This window comes from Aedes aegypti, chromosome 1 (assembly GCF_002204515.2).
Source record: "Aedes aegypti strain LVP_AGWG chromosome 1, AaegL5.0 Primary Assembly, whole genome shotgun sequence".
In the NCBI taxonomy this organism is placed as follows: domain Eukaryota; kingdom Metazoa; phylum Arthropoda; class Insecta; order Diptera; family Culicidae; genus Aedes; species Aedes aegypti.
The window spans coordinates 178,810,336-178,828,278 of record NC_035107.1 but is presented as its reverse complement, the minus strand read 5'-3'; the positions used below and the strand labels follow the sequence as shown (position 1 = coordinate 178,828,278).

At 36.1% G+C, this 17,943-nt stretch overlaps 1 protein-coding gene across 4 annotated transcripts in view; it reads left to right on the top strand.

Annotated features, from left to right (window-relative positions):
• The window catches only part of LOC5568155 (protein TRC8 homolog), a 72,375-nt gene that overhangs the window by 40,964 nt on the left and 13,468 nt on the right, over nt 1-17,943 (top strand). For all 4 annotated transcript variants that reach the window (XM_021854418.1, XM_021854401.1, XM_021854410.1 and 1 more), the window contains exons 2-3: nt 8,221-8,497; nt 8,562-9,251. In XM_021854418.1, the coding sequence (XP_021710110.1) occupies nt 8,221-8,497; nt 8,562-9,251 (967 nt within the window). The remainder of the gene's footprint in view (nt 1-8,220; nt 8,498-8,561; nt 9,252-17,943) is intronic.

Sequence of the window (17,943 nt, the reverse complement as noted above, 5' to 3'; positions counted from 1 at the left end):
ATATAATCGGGTTCTTATGAAATAAAATTTTACATATCATAGAATCAGTTTTAATATCAAAAATTGAAAATGACACAATGGGGCGAAATTGATCACTATATAATAAAGCAAATTTTAGAATGTAAAATTTCCCTATTTACTAAATTTGGGTCTCCTGAATCCGAAAATGATGTCAAAATTCTTACAACTCGTATATATCATTATTTGATTGCAAAATTAAACTTTGTAAATCTGCATAATTCGCCTAAATGTATGCAATTTCTCTTGAAATAAGCACGTTACTCAACAATAAACGGTTTTATACGCAAAAAACTATTCTTGTAATGCTATACGATTTCAAAAATGAGTTCAGCAGTTCACACTGAAGCTTACACAACATTTTTAACACTCATAGTTTGCATGCAGGCTTAGCACCAGCAGATTGTTTAGTACCGACATTTCCAACAGTATTGCTAACACCTTCCAAAACTGTGAATATTTCTATGCAAAACTGATCATAATAAAAATAAAATAGTTTAAAATCATCATAATACGTCTATAAACTAGAAAACACTGAATGTCTGTTATGCCAATACCATCCTTGAAAGGAAATGCTATTTGGTACCGACTTGATCAAATTCACCCCAGTGATCAATTTGCCCCCGGATTACGGTACTCAATTTTGTACAGTGGACTTTATGAATTTTTGAATAAATCCGCTTGCATGTTGATTTACTCTTCTTATACATAATCTAACATCTAATAGTTGTCTCTTTATTCTATGGGTTTATATATTAGACAGTTTGCCCCAATTCCCTGCGACGTGAATCGGCATTGGCAGTGTATTAGCAATGTCAGCGCAGTGGACTGAATCAGCCGCTTCCACACGGCGTACAAAGTGCATGGTAAATAGCATGATAGTGACTGGCTACACGCACACCTGCTTTAAGTTGGTCGTTGCAGAGCACGCGACTCAAGATGATTGGAAGGGGATAACCATCAGAGCACTTTCAATGTAGCTTTGGGGGCATTCATAAACAACATCGCATTCTTCTTCTATTCTTCCACTAAACCCAAAATATGATTCGATAATGCAGTGATGTACAAAGACGGCTAAGAGTATGAAATCATGAGTCTGTTTACTATAAAAACTAATATTTTACAGTGATAAGACATGGCTCTACTATCTTCATCCCACAATACAATAATCAATTGATAACAAAGAATGTTCCAAGACATGACGTCAACCGGTGACAGTCGAGGCTGTCATCGGGGAGTTTAGTTGGTTGCGTTGGGATGACCATTTGGACTTAACAAACTCAGCAATATTACGTATTTAATGAGTGGCCTTATTTCGCCTTGCTTGCTGGTAAAAACATAGTAATAGATCTGTAAATGATAGTTTAGATCACCGTCGAAGAATTATTTAACGCTTCGATGAGTTATGATTGGAATTTTTATCGGTTCTTTGGTTGTTCTTCTGATGTGGTTTCCGTAGATGGAGGCACCTGCTTTTTGCGCTCGGAAAACTAATACAGCATTGTTAGTATTTACCTTCACCACTTTGATCACTATCAATCAAACATCAAGAACAAACAAAAGCCATGATCCAATACTTAATGATTCCGCGCCAATCCGATTCAACATCGGACAATTCTAAATTTTATACAGTACTGGCCACCGTTCCAGTTCTAGGAATCTTTGATCTTAGCTTCTGGTCCATCGATTGCAGACTGCTTCTTGAGGTCCTGATTCGTCATCGAAATTATTTTCTCCGATACGTTGATTTTAGAGATATGATCTCTTCGGAGAAGTTATTTAGGGTGTAGGTCCTTGTTAAAAGCAATATCTTTTCCGCAAAGTGCCCTAATTCAGTACATTGGGTACAATATTTTAAAAATTTTAGGAAAATTTCAAAATTCATTCATACTGCTATCTGTATATAATGATAATACATCACAATTGCACAATTTATTATAATCATCAACAATGTTCAATTTCTAAGATATTTTCATTAATGCTGTTATAAATTAATTAAATGAAGTCTCTTAAATAACAATTCACATCTTAATGCGGACATGCTTAATTCACATATTGCTGTGTGCATTTGAAATGCAAATATCAAATGCGGGAACACCAAACGCGGTAAGATTTTCCACAAGAAATGCGATGTCAAAGATACATTTTTCTTGCTAGGTCGGCGGTGATTTAGAATATCGTTGCTAGGTGTCCTTTGATTGTTTTGTGTTACCGCATTTGGAGGATGTTTAGTCAAGCTTTGCAGCTCAAATGCAAACAGCAATATAAATTCGAACACTCCTAAAAATTTTTATAAACTGTAATCTCCTAGTTGGAAAATTTCGTTCGAGTATATGCTGAACTCATATCTTAGGAACTATACCTTGACTATTGAAGTACCATTTTGTCTCCAATTTCGAATATGACGCATATTCTGAATATACATTATTTCAAATTTCGTCATTTATCCTGATATTTCTATGGTCAAACCATAGCTACAAAAGCAATAAGGAAGGCTGTATTTTGTTTGGTTTTTGCATGAACGGTTATTGGAACACACAAAAATACCTACTGATCCAAAAGCTGCTCACAGGGTCTTGTGCTTTTAAAACAAAACAATACTTTGACAAACGAAAATAATGTCAAGCGACTTCATTTGAAAGATGTTGGTGATGTTAGAAAATATCCGTGCGAAAAAGATTGAATTTTACACGAAAAATCAGTTTTTACATTAGTGAGCGGTAATTGGGGCATGAGCGGCAACTGGTGCACTGGTGGTATAACGTATGCAGTGGCGCGGGAAGTGGATAGGACAGGTGGGACTGGGACATGTACTAGGCACAAAAAAAAACCTGGGTAGGACAGTCGAAGGATTGAGAAAATTAATCAAGAAGAATTACAACCTACCTTCTGAAACTGTTTTAAAATGAATCACATTTTTTTCGCCGTGTACATCGCTTAAATTTTGCATACAGTCAGCTCGCGTTCAAAAACTAGGTAGTTCCTATTATTTCCTTTTTTTTAATTTGTTTACCGGCATATCCAGCTCTCTCTGTTTTGCTCGGAATACGAGAGAGCATGGAGAAGAAAACAATGAATACTAGATGGATTAGATGTTGAAGAGGGCATACCATATGAAACGTCCTTCCTTGTAGCTGACGTCCCCTCTGGGAACGGCTTAGCGTGTTTTTAGAATAACACTACCAAGACAGCCAAAAGGAAGGATGTTTCGAGCCCCCTAATACTGTTTGGCGATCAAACAGGTTCTATCGATCGGTGGCTTCTATTTTTGGGGAATATTATTTCCCACAAAAAATATTACAAAATGATAATCCGTTTCATTCAGTTACTTACGACGTTTTTGTACGAGTGTAAAATCGACTCAAGTAATGTATTGTTTTGATTCGTGGTTAAGTCACTTGTCTCTCCATACAACGGAGCGGTGAAAGTAGCGGTTAGGTTGCGAAAGTTGAAAATCCTACTTACGTCGTTTTGTAAATCCGAAAATTAAACGTCCTAAAAGTGAAAAATCGAGTTGGTTTAGAGTAAGTTTGCTTACTTTTCTGACTTGAGACTGTTTGAATAAGTTTTCGAGAAATGGAGCAATCCTCTTTGGCATTTCTAGATGATTAAATGGATGGTTTCTTAAAAATAACTACGGCCAACCCTGTATATGTTCGTGAGAATTTTTGGAAGCAATTCTTGAGAGAAATTTCTAGAAAATCCATAGAAAATTATTGAAGAGTCTTTGGAACGAATAATTGATTACTCTAAGGCGGCGTCCATTTATTACGTAACGCTAAAATTGGAATTTTTTGACCCCCTCCCCCCCCCTCCGTAACGCTTTTTGTATGAAAATTTTTAAATTTTTGTATGAGCCGTAACGCTTGAGCCTACTCCCCCCCTCCCCCTTGAGCGTTACGTAATTTGTGGATGCCGCCTAATACCAGTCGTAGCATATTATAAACAGCACGAGTGTGATGCTGCTAGCGATTTCTGAACGTGCGATCACTATTGATTTAATCTATCAAAGCATTGCTTAATCACTTGACGATTAGTTTTTTACTGATTCAGAATGGCCGTAGACATTTCTGGAAGTAGTTCTTAATCAATTCCTGAAAAAAGATTTGATTCAAATTCCTACTGATATTTTGTGACATTATTCATGAAAATATTTAGAGCAGATTATGACAATTTTATGTGTTATTTGCAGACTTGTTGCAGAAATTCCAGCGAAATATTCTATGAAGTTTCTGCATCACCAGAGTTTCCTGATTTTTTTTTTTTCGATTAGTCAGGTCACTTCGGTGCAAAGACAAAAAACTACACAAATCACAGAAATTTAGCTGTTCATCTATTAGTTAGCTAGAAAAACATTTGTTTGATGAAATTGTTTTAAAAACGATATAATTATAATTATGTATAAAGGATATTTATATTTTTTAATATGACTGCTAACATAAGTTGCTCCAATGAAATTTCCTAAAGATAGGACTGATACTAGGCTTCTTTTGAGAACCTTGGTCTCTATTCTAATACAAGCCTTTAAAAGATCTCCATTTTTAATGGAAGGTTTCTTAAGTATAAATTTTTACCAAAATAGTCTCTAAAGCCTCTTTTTATTTATTCTGCTTGCATTGAATCCTGATGCAAAATTACACAGGCTCAAAAGAAACCTTCAAATAATATAACGGTATAAACAAGCTATTCAAGAATTTCGTTTTAGATTTCCAGAGAAAAAGCTATGGGAATTATAAGTGATTTTATGTAGAATACTCCCAAAGGGATCTACCCGAAAATTCTTTTAGAGTTTTCTCTACCAATCATCCCAAAAATTCTTCCAGCAATTTTTCATAGGATGCTTAGAAGGATTTCTCCAGTAGTTGGTCCAGGAAATATTTGAAAACTTAAAAGCTACCACCTCCAGTGATTTCCACAGGTATTACTTTGATTTTTTTTTCTAAAACTATACTACAATTTCATGCAATTATTGTTTCGCGAATTTTTTAACCGGGTTTACCAGTTGTTATTCTACGAAATATTCCAATGATTACAACATAATTTCTTCCGAGAAAAACGACAAAGGTTTATTCCAGGTTTTGAAAAAAAATACTTAAGAAAGAAGGTAATTATCCACATTTCTTCCCAAAAAATCTAAAATTCTTTGAATGGTTCTTCGAATAAATCGATTTTTGCATTTCGTTCGAATAAATCGAGCAGTTCATGCAAGTATTATTAAGTTTCTCAAAAAAAACATGTTATCTCCAATAGTTTATTCTTGTTTTTGCACCAGTTAATACTACAGTATTTTTTCCAATAATTCCTCCGGTGATTCCTACACAAATTTTGTGACCTCATATAGAGATTCTGTTCATTGTTTTTCGAGAAATTGCTTTAGAAAATCCAGCGGAATCCCGAGATTCCATTTTTTTTTTTTCAATATTTTTGCAAATTATCTAGGAAATCTTATAAAACTTCCCCAAGAGTCCAGGAGTTATTTCACAGATTTTCTTTAAAAATACTTACGGACTTACTTTTTGGAAAGAATTTCTTTGCATTTCCTTGGAGAAATTCATGGAAGAATTTCTGAAAAAAAAATCCAAGACTTACTTGAGAAAATCTGAAAGGCTTACTGGTGGGATTTCTGTAGAAATATTAGGATGAATATATGGAGCAATTGCTAAAGGTATTTTTAGAGAAAAAGTTAAAATTTTATATAAATCCTAAAATGCAAATCTATAGGCAATCCTTAAATTTTTTTGGAGAATTCTTTTATTCAATTTTGGAAGGCGTTTTGACCGGGAATCTTGGAAGATGTCCCATAGAAATTAATGGATGAAATCTTGGAGGAGTTAGGACTTTCTTGAAAAAATTGTCAAAGAATGTAATGCAGTAATGCAGATGATTTCTGGAATAATCTTCGAAACAATTTCATTTCTGTGGTTATCCTTGGGAAAATCAATGTTAAATTCATGAGGTAATTCTTGGAGAAATTCCTTGGAAAATATTAATTGAATAAAATCCTTAAGAAATTGCCGGAATAATATCTGAACATTTGGGCATCTGCATAAATTTCTGATGCAATTCCTAAAGCAAACCATGAAAAACGCGTAAAATAATACTCTTCATAATGTCACGAGGAATTCTAAACAAGGTCTTAGATCTTAGAAAAATGTCTGCTCTGATGTAATAAAGAATCAAATTCTTATCTCCTGGCTTCTATTGGGTTTGGTTTGTTTTCTTAGTTCCTGTTTGGTCTCTTTTTTTTTCAGGGAAGAGGTATTAAACTTCCTATTTTTAAGAAACTCAGTCGTTACCAGCCCAGTAAAGACGTCTTGTGGTAACAACTGGCATGAAAATGAGGAGGTTACAAGCAAAACTTAATTCTAAGAAAATCTACTTTGAAGTTTTTGCAACAATTTTTAATTTAAAACAAATATATAAGAGTAAAAAACAAACAAGCCAGTCTACTGAAAATTGTATTATTTTTTCTATTGTGCGGAAAAACCATTTCCTCAACTCAACTTTTCAATGTTTGTCCTACTCATGGTTTTGAACGGGGACGCGCCTCTGAACGTAGGGTCGGTGTTCCCTTAGTGGACGGTCCCCTATAGTCGCACTAGTCGCTTTTTACGGCCGTTTTACTATAAATCTTTTCGAAACATTTTTTGACATGAAGATCAGGAGCTATTTATCTAAGTACCGTTGATACACAGCTTGATTTTGTTTAAAAAATGATCGAAATAATTAGTTTTGCTTAAAATTTGAGCTCCCTTGCGCCTATAGTAAACCTATTGTTCCTATAGTAGCACTACTGAGAAGAACTATTTTTTATTGAACGAAATAATTGATGTATTAAGAACTTTTTCATATCAATCGAAAGCTTTTGATCCACACTTTGTAGGAAAAATATAAAAGTTTAGTAAAAATACGGTTTTGATAAGTATTTTGCCAACGCCGTGATGCTAGTGCTACTATAGGAACAGAAATTAGAAATAGTGCTACTATAGGCACATGTATTCCTATAGTGGCACACGCGATAATTAATACAAACATTTGAGTTTTCGTAGTTTTTATATTTTTCCCACAAAACCAAGATAAAAAGCTTTCAGATGATGTCAAAATAATGACGCTAGCGTTTTTTTCGATTTTATACGAATTTTTGTTCTTAGCTATGCGGCTATTGGTACATCGACCCTATGTATTCTTTTTTTTTTCAAAAAGTATTTGGTGTTACTACATTACACAAGATTTAGTTGTTATGTGATTTTTTTTGGGGGGCCGGGGCTATGTCCCCTTTGGCCCTCATTAAATACGGCTCTCATGACCGTATCTGCGTTACAATGTTTCTCCATTTCACTCAATTGGGACGGGACCTTATTCAGTTTTTTGATATTTGTTCTTAAAAAGTATCAAAATGAACGTTCAATTAGTCGTTTGTTGTTTCACAATAATGCAAAAAAATCAAAATCATTGTGATTTTAAAGTTAGAAATCGATTTCAATATCTTTTTAGTAATATTTGTGTTTGAAATTATTTCAGGAAATATCAAAATTTAGCATTCTTTTGATGTATAATTATTATTATTATATTATTCAATTATAAATATAATTATTCGCATTAATCCTGGTATTTCAAAAATAAGTTGTATATCTATTTTTGTTTAGAATGATATCAATTTTTACAGTGAATTTTTGGTCCAGAAAATGGATATCAGAAAATGTTGCAAAAACCAAATTTGATATCATTTCGATAAGCTTAGATACCAGATTCTGTCCGGGTACACCGCATTTGAACAGATGCATTTGAACAGATGCCTCCAAAATTGAACTTGTTCTGCCTTCCACAATTATTCTCAAGCGGTTATAACCCTTTCTAGTAGAATCTGCATGAATCCCTAATTGAAGACCTAACACTCCTTAGAATGTTGATGACTTCTCAAGACTTCCCAGAAGTTCTCAAAAATTATCTGGCAAATAATAGATAAATAAATGATCGCACCTATCCTCACTGTATCTCATCAGCCTCCTCCAACAGGTATCGTCCTCAGAGCCAAGGAGTATATACAATCGTGTGATGTTTTTTAGTTATTTCTGATTTGTTAAGATGGATAATTATATTATTTTACGGGGAATTTGTTCTTTTGATATTTTTACATCGAAATCTTACCGAATTAAATTTACCGAAAATCATACCTAATCTTATCCTTCTCTCTGTTTCCAGGCTGCATCAGCGCTGCGTGCGTATTCATGCTGTGGACACGGCACCTAGTCATAGTTTACATGTACATAGTATCGGTAGGCCTCATCTTTCTATCCTACTGGAGTAATGTTTCAGCCCTATCGGTAATATCGGATGGGCCGAGTCTGCTGGAGGATATTCTGTCCCTCAACATGGAACGACTATTAGATCCCGGAGGTGTCGCCCTTTCTATACTACCCCATCTGCTGGCACAGTGGCTGATGGGGGTTATTTTTGCATACATTCATCTTGGACCAAAGTAAGTATGCAGTGTTTGATAACATATTATTAGATATTAATTGTTTTTAAATTGTTTATTTCAGATACAAATTTATTCAGAAAGCGTTACCATTTAGCTTCCTGATGCCACTATTCCTGGCGATGCTACCGCTGCCAACGGTGGTGCTTAAACATTCCCCCGCGTTCGCCGCCATTTTGCCGTTAGTGTTGTCAAAGATCGCTCTTTGGAGCTCATCATTCGATGTAGTCAAAACTATCCTAAATGGCTATCAGCACGCTCGTAACTTTGCTAGCAATTTTGGCATCTCAGCTCTTATAGAAAACGAGTGGCAAAGACTGAATGTGCCCTGTGTTTTAAGAGCATTTTGGACCATCCGGTTATCCGAACAGCTGATAAGCCTGCTCGTGAACTCAGATGTACCACTAAGGTTTGCAGCAACTGTTCAAAGCTTACTCGTCAGTGGTTGTGAAACGTTGACTGCTGTGCTCGGAATGACCAGCATCATATCCCTAATCTGTCACTACATCGGCAAAGCTTTTCAACTGTTCCTTCTGTCGGAGGACTATGACGAAGACAAATCGATAGGAACGGTTTCGGCGATACTTTTCTATATCCTAGCTCTGCAGACGGGCCTTACTTCGCTATCGCCGGACAAACGATTCATTCGTTTATGCAGAAACCTCTGTCTGCTAATAACAGCACTGTTGCATTTCTTGCACAACATCGTTGCTCCAATACTTATGTCGCTCAGTGCTGCAAGAAACCCATCAAGGTAAGTTAGACACATTAATTAGTACAAAATGGACATCTTATTCTTCTTTCTGGCGTTACGTCCCCACTGGGACAGAGCCTGCTTCTCAGCTTAGTGTTCTAATGAGCACTTCCACAGTTATTAACTGAGAGCTTACTATGCTAATGACCATTTTTGCATGTGTATACCGCGTGGCAGGTACGAAGATACTCTATGCCCTGGGAAGTCGAGAAAATTTCCAACCCGAAAAGATCCTCGACCGGTGGGATTCGAACCCACGACCCTCAGCTTGGTCTTGCTGAATAGCTGCGCGTTTACCGCTACGGCTATCTGGGCCCCTCAAATGGACATATTACATCTAGTATTATTGTCATTACTTTAAAGGTTTGTCGCCTTCACTATTCACTACTAGAATTTCGCATTTAGAGTCTCTAAAAAAAAGTCTCACGAAATAGGGCTTTTCTGAGGTAACAAACAAAAAACCTAAAAAATAGATTCAGTGTAAATTATTTTTTCTATTATTTAGGTTGCTTATAGAATATGGTTTCCAGATTTCTAAGAAATATTTTTCTGTTTCCCGGAATTCTTGGATTTTTTTTGGGAAGTTAAATTTAAATTATGAATTGACCATCTTTTTTCAAAGTTTAGCGACTGTACATTTTAGTTTCCATGTAATGTCAACTAATGTTTTTGCTAGATCTCAAAGTATTGTACATTGTAATTTTTTTTTCATTTCTGTCACATATAATGTTATGAAATATAGGTCGTAATCAAAAAATATTGACGGTATTCTTATCTTTGAAAGATTATATGCAAGTTAAGATAAATGAGCTATCGAAAAAGCCTATTTCCTAAATTGAACAAGTTAATAAAACTTGAGAAATCTGTTTAACCTTAATCAGGACTTTTCGTCTTTTTCGACCCACTTCAAAATTCAAATCAATGTAACTTTTGATTGAAATAACTCAGCAATTTGAATTTTTTGCAAGTATTTTTCTGTGAGATTTTTTTTTGCAAATACAGAAGGGGGCTCCAATAAAAAAAAATGTTACTTAAGGTCGTTATCGACCTGAAAATTCAAACAGTTTGCAAAAACCAGTGTGTTCACCGATTTCAGTTCTGTTGGGTTTTAATAAAAGGCACACATATCCAGTTTCAAAAACCCCTCCAGGAAATCCGGATATAGTCACCTGTTACATCTGTAAAAAAACTCTCTTTAGAGACCTCTAAATTTGACATCCAGTAGTTTCATAACCAAACAAGTAATCTGAATCGTCCATAAATGGTTGAATAGATATTCACGTAGACTTTGAATAGAAATTCTCAAAGCCTTTCCGCACTCATACCCGGTTCCAGAAACCTGGAACATCCGAAAAGTAAGTTTTCATCGTAGTTTTGTATATGTAATTCACATCGGTACTATTCGGTCTACAATAAGCAACAAGTTAGCGGAGCGCATCCCTTGAAAATTTCAGTCCAGTATGGTCCAGTATACGAAACTGGTTCCTGGAGTCCTGGAAGGTGACCAATCAGGACAGTCATTGAAATTACTCGTATTTATGCCCAAACCCAAATCAATAGCTTCCAAATCATGATCATTCTTAATGTTTGAATGTGTTTTGCCAAAGCTATGAAATATGGATGGTTATTCTGGTCCTTTTGGAGCATCGGAATGGCCACCGTTAAACGCGGACCACTAAGTTTCGGCACCAAAGCTAGGCATGGGACGGCTTAATCTTTATGATTTTGAGTAGGGTAGAAGCACCGGTTTTGGCCATACGCCAGTTGTAGCAATAGGGGATTATAAATCGTTTTACATAGCCAATCAGCATTAAACCTTTTGTGTTCAGTAGATCACATTCACATGATATCACTACAGTCATTTACTCGTCCAAATTGATTCAAAACACAAGAAAAACAATTAATTTTCCTTATAATTTTAACACCCATACACCTTATTTGGCCAGGGCACTCCTAATTTGGCAACTCTTATGAGAAATCAATGCGATTGGCCAATTTAGGAACCGAAATTAAATCTCTGGCCGAAACTGATTCCGTTGGCCTATATTGACCAACGGGATTTTCAAAGCGAAAAAATGGTTTTAGCTCAGTTTTGACATTTTACTCTCATAATATGGATTGAAAGCTTGCATTTGACATATTTGTAGTTTAAATACGGCTTCCCATTTAATTTTTATCGACAATTTCTCTTAGGCTGGTCAAAACCGGTGCTTTTACCCTACTTGTTATTCTTCAAGTTCAATTATAGATAAATGACCACTTTGATTCGTTTCAACTAGAGATGTACCGAATATTCGGTCTGCCGAATAATGAATTCTGTTATTCGGCCGAATAGGCCGAATAGTGACCGAATAGTAACAAAATTAAATAATTAAGAATAGTTAAAAAATCAAAGAATTTATTCAAATGATGATACATTAAAATTTTCGTTTCATGCATTCTATGAAAGGAGTTTGATGCCAAATATAAAAAAAAAATGTGAGAATTTCTCCGATCTATGGCATTAAGGTGACTACGGTGCTGCTCAATACATAAGGCATTCTCTGCAAATGAGCCTTAAGCTAACATTATAAGCTTTGCTAATTGTGCAAATATTTCGCTAGGCATAAATCAACAGACAAACATAGGTTTCAACACCAACCAAATCTATGCGATGACAAACATTTGTTTGGCACTGTATCAATCCATGCCAAATATTTGCCATAGTGTACTGATAGCTTTATAATCATTTTTCTGGGGCTGTAAGGAACTAAATAGTTTGACGCGTATGGACTCAATGCTTGTAATTTTAACCGATAACATATATTAGCACATCCCATTCTTTCGATATTGTTTGGTTTGAGACACCTGCTCAAGTTCTTCCTTTTAGCATAATAAAGTGGTCTGCAGTCTGTTTGTTCCAATTTCTTTGAAACACTTCCAAAAGTCGGATGAGAAATCTAGTAACGTATATTCGGTTATATTTTAACAAAACATGAGATGGATAAAAAGTGCTAGCAATAGAATATAAATCCTTTACTTTAGAAATACGAAAGATCTTTGAAATATACTGTTTTTTGTTATTTCTACAAATTGGTTTCAAAAGCTCAAGAGCAGTCTTGGGAACTGTGACCATAATTCTCGCGTAATCTGTGATAACGCCCTAAAAGCCATTGGTAACTACGTGTGTAGCTTGTTGTTTCTGAGCAAATGAACAAATAGGCAATCAAACCAACACCACCGGCAGGTAGATAATGATCCTTTCTTCATCATAACGTTGTTAAATAACGTGTAAATCCATCCAAATACTCAGAAACACCGAGCTACACACATGGTTACTAATGGCTTTTAGGGCGAGATCATAAGTTATGCGAGAATTCACCACAGTTCATCGATTCTGCCATTCAACCAAAACACAAAGCAGCAGCAGCAACAATACCATCAGGCGTTGCGCTGCCAACGGTTCACACACTGCTTGACTGTTTTTGTCTCTCCACTATGACCGTTTTCGGGCATCCATTCCAAGGTGAATGATTAAAAAAAGTGTTAAATCATTCAATCGCTAATATTTCGCTAGTGTTTTCAACTAATTGAAATCTATTAGCTCTAACAGAAAAAGCACAATCATTCCGTTGCGATACATATAAACAAGTTCAATTTCATGCTAAAGGTAGCATGCAAAAATGCAAAACCCCGAAAACCGCAAAAATCGTGTCACCACTGTGCTCGAGTCATTTCGCATTAGGGGTTGAAAAACGTTAGGAAGAAGAAGATTACAGTTTTGAAGAGCCGTGACATTTTTTGGTTTTGAACGGTCATGGTTTGCTTTGGATGGTTTGGTTTGACTTTATTAACGAGATTTTTAGCCCTGGGCTAGTTCATCTCGGGACCAACGGCTTTACTTCCCTTCCGAAGGAAGTCGTCACTATAACTGTTTACGTCATAAGTGACTATGTCGGGGATGGGATTCGATCCCAGGTCCTCGGCGTGAGAGGCGAGTGTTCTAACCACTACACCAGGTCCGTCCCCATTGCTTTGGATTTTGATGGTCGTGAAGAAAGATGTAAATGTAGAGGCGGTAAATGTTTGCTCCAGTACTTTTCTCATCACTGCTCAAGAGGACGATCATTCATTTTCATTCATAATCCGTTCAAATTTTCACCGTAGAAGCTTTCCCTACTTAAGCAAACTCGTTTTTTTCTTTATCCAGGATAAAAAATATAGTTTTAGAGAAATTAGACGGTGTTATTCGGCCGAATATTAGGATTTTTTTGGCCGATTATTAGGTCATTATTCGGCCGAATGTTCGGCCGCATATTCGTTTGGCCGAATAATAATTTTCCAACTATTCGGCATTCGGCCGAAGGCCGAATAGTGCTATTCGGTACATCTCTAGTTTTAACTACCGATGTAACCCAGGAATGACCACCGGAGATACCCGTATGGTAGGATATTTCAGTTTGTGTACCAAAACTAGGCATGCGAAGGCTCAGTCTTTATGATTTTGTATACCTGTGACTCTTCTAGTCCAATTATAGATGAATGATCACTTCTCGCATAACTTATGATCTCGCCCTAAAAGCCATTTGTAACCACGTGTGTAGCTCATTGTTTTTGAGCATTTGAATGGATTTACACGTTATTTAACAACACTATAGTGAAGAAAGGGCCTGCCAGTGGTGTTGTTTGGATGCATATTCATTTATTTGCTCAGAAACAACGAGCTACACACGTAGTTACCAATGGCTTTTAGGGCGTTATCCCAGATTATGCGAGACTTTGATTCTTTTGACTACCGAAATAACCCAGTAATGACCATATGAGATACCTGTATTATGGGACATTTCAGTTTTTGTACTGTTACGTATGTTTTATGCTCTTTGCATGCAACAGCTTAAGCGCCACTCTTTTTCAAGAGGTTGCTGATGCTGATTTAGAGGCCCGGCTTAAGGCTCTCTTCAGGGCGGGTCAAAAATGCTAAAACTTGACGCTCTCAATTAGCGATTATGAAGGGTCAGTTGTACCGTGAACGTACCATATTTGACGCGGGTCCAAACTTGACGCATTTTGTAATTAATTTTATCATAAACTAATTCTAGTTCAGACTACCACTCGAAAATTAATTGTCTTATCTTCATTTACGTGTCATTGAAGGATTCCAATCGAAAAAAGTTTAATTTTAGTTATTAATAGGTAAAAAATAAAATTTATTTGAAAATGCATCCGACAAGTGCGTCATTTTTTTCATTCCTTAGTGAATGTGCTAAATATTGTTAATCAATTTTCGTGAAAATATTGTGCTGTTTTACAACACTATCATCAATAACAGTCAGGTATATTCTTTTACTAATGAATTGACGTCGAAATTTTTCTATTATTTAGGGTTAAGACATATTTTTGTATTAAAATCTTGTGCGTCAAGTTAGGCACGTAATTTTGCTTATTATTTGCTTAACACAATGTTGAATCGAAAATAGGAAAAGAAATATTTATGGTGCTTGAATCAAAATAATCTGTGCTCAGGACAACGCAATGCTTTATGTAATCACATGTAAAGGGCCATCCATAAATTACGTAACGCCCCCCCTTCAGGGAAACAACGATTAATACAAAATTTTCCCACTTTTCATATAAAAATGTGGGCAAGGAGGAGAGGCGTTGAAAATGGTAAAATTTAACGCGATTTATAGACGTCTACTAATGTTTCAAGGGAGCTTTAATAAATCAACAACCTCGCCCATCCGCCCTACGTCACACTTTTTTATATAGAACCTTAAAAAAATGTATGATGTGAATCTTGCAGAATATTCCCTTTTTCCTAATAGCATGACGTACTTAACGCCAGAAAGAAGAAGAACTTAATGGATGATCCCATACATAATTCTAGATCCATACAAAAAGCAGCGTACAAAGAGAAGAAGGGTGAAAAGGTTTCATTTTAGGTGTTATAATTAATGAAATTATCAAACGGCAATTTTTGGAACTGGTTTTCGTTCTTGTTTTTAACTCATTTTTCGTAATTTTTGCAACTGAAACGGACGGGGAGGTTCAACGCAACGTAGTTTTTAAACGTTTCCATTGTTATAGATCTCGACGAAAATACATTAAACTAAACAATAATGCTTGGCTTTGGATGAACAATAATGCTTGACTATGGAGTGAACTCAATTTTCTACTTTAATAGGACGCACAGCAAAAGGTACTCCGGATGATGTCATTCAAACTTTTTCAAAAGTTCTAACTCTTGTGTTCTCTCTAAAGCGCATTTTTCAATTAATTAAGCTATTTATGGGGCCCAGATAGCCGTAGCGGTAAACGCGCAGCTATTCAGCAAGACCAAGCTGAGGGTCGTGGGTTCGAATCCCACCGGTCGAGGATCTTTTCGGGTTGAAAATTTTCTCGACTTCCCAGGGCATAGAGTATCTTCGTACCTGCCACACGATATACACATGCAAAAATGGTCATTGGCATAGTAAGCTCTCAGTTAATAACTGTGGAAGTGCTCATAAGAACACTAAGCTGAGAAGCAGGCTCTGTCCCAGTGGGGACGTAACGCCAGAAAGAAGAAGAAGAAGCTATTGAATACTGAAACACTTGTATATTTTAAACTTTAGCCATTATTTTTAGTGCGTCAAATTAGGCACATTGAGAAATTGCTGCGTCAATTAAGGAACATAATGTGTTCCACGAAAAGTCATTGAAACATGAAGACAAAAACGTTTAATATATTACTAATTTTTCTCTTATTTTATAATAGTTGAGCTAACATAGCTTCAAATTTCAACAAAATTCAACTTTGATGACAAATGTTTGAATTTAGAATTTCCTTAACCTCGTCAAATATGGTACGTCCACGGTACCGTAACAAATTTATTAAATCAAATGCGATTCCAAAGCTAAAAGGGAATTCCAAATTATTAAACATGCACGATCAATTTTCCCCTATTACCCTAAATGAAGGCATCAACTCTAAAAATTCCAAGAATAAACGACTGTCTTATTTGAAAGCTTAACTACTCTGTTATACGCGTATATTCGAATTCAATTTTAGCTTAAAACCAGTGAATCAAATTGTCATCAAAGGAGACGAAAAACAAACAACAAAGCAAGTCGCTCACAACCCGTTTATCCATACTTTTGCGGATTGGGATACAATTAGAAGCAAAATTGTCATGACAATCACAGGGCACAACATTGTTGCAACCTTTTCAACTCGTGATTAATCAATTATTTTAAACACAAAATCAAATTTTTGTTATGCATGCTGTTCGATAGTGCGCCAATGTTTACTAACGCAGAAAAAGTTCTCGAAAACTGCAATTCGAAGCCCAGAAAATCGCTGCGCACGTGGTGATCGATCTTTGTCATATTATGTTCAAGTGGTGATAAACTGATGTTGCGGAATAAAATTGTTGCAACAAGAATAGGAGATGACAATTTCTTAGTTGCTGGGTGTTGGGTGACAATTTATTCACTGCTTAAAACCTGAGACGAGACTCGCGAAGTCGGTCTTCTTTTTCTACGGTTGCTAAGATTTTCTTCTTCGATTCTGTGTTTACACAAATTTGTGAGCAAGATGTTCAAGCTTTTACATGAACTCAATGGCAAAGATGAATTGCGATTGCATCGTTCCAAGTTCAGAAAACCTTTTCAAGTTAAATTTTACATCCGCAAACGCAGTAAACATTGCAATAACAAATGTTTTGCTTGTTTCGATTTAGTTTCGTCAGCGCAAATCAAATGGAATATTTCGCTGAATTATTTTTTTTTTATTAATGATTCCAATACTCTCCACATATTCGCCCACAAAATCAACTGGCTGCATCTGACAGCGAAATCTGGGCTGCATATGACGTTGCTTTTTTTCCTCTTCGCGAGTCTCGTCTCAGCTTAAAACTAAGCTATGTACACAGACAAACAGACGTAACACTTAGAACAAATTTCAATCTAAATCATAGTCTCGAGGACATGTACGCCCAATGTTAAAATCGGTGTGTTTGGCCGACCGGCCAATAGATGGCGGTAGTGTGCAAACGTCAAACACGAACAAAAACGATGCGAGCGCTGCGGGTGGTGGATTGGCCACCTACAATATTTTTTAAATGACCGTTAAAAAGATGGTCGATGGACAATGATCAGAGTGTGACGTCTGTTTGTCTGTGCTATGTACATTACCCGTAACGCGGGTAGATCACTTTTCGTGGTGCGTTACGTGGTAAGATCTAACAATTTGAACACTAGTCTCATCTTGTTTGTCGGGCTAGGGTAATATCACAGACAAACAGATGTAACAATTAGAACAAATATCTTCAAAATCCATCGCCCAGTTTACACCATCATCATCTGGTGAGCATGTTGCACGAAAAGGTGTTTCGTGCAACAAGACCGGCAGATGGCGGTAGTGTGAAACGTCAAACGCGAAGAAAAACAATGCGCGCGCCTCTGGTTGTGATATTTGTAACCTAGCGAATTTGAAATGATCGTTAAAAGAGTGGTCGATGGAAATTTCGTCAGTGTTACGTCTGTTTGTCTGTGGTAATATGTTCTGGTAATTCAAGGATTCGCGGTACAAAGTCCTTGTTACTGGCAACAGTTTCTGAAAATTAATCTATTTTACCTAGCAGATGGTTAAAGACTAGGAGTTGGTCAGTTCCGAGACTACACTTGAAGCCAGGATAACAATCATGAGCAGTGCTGGAAAGCGTCAACGTAA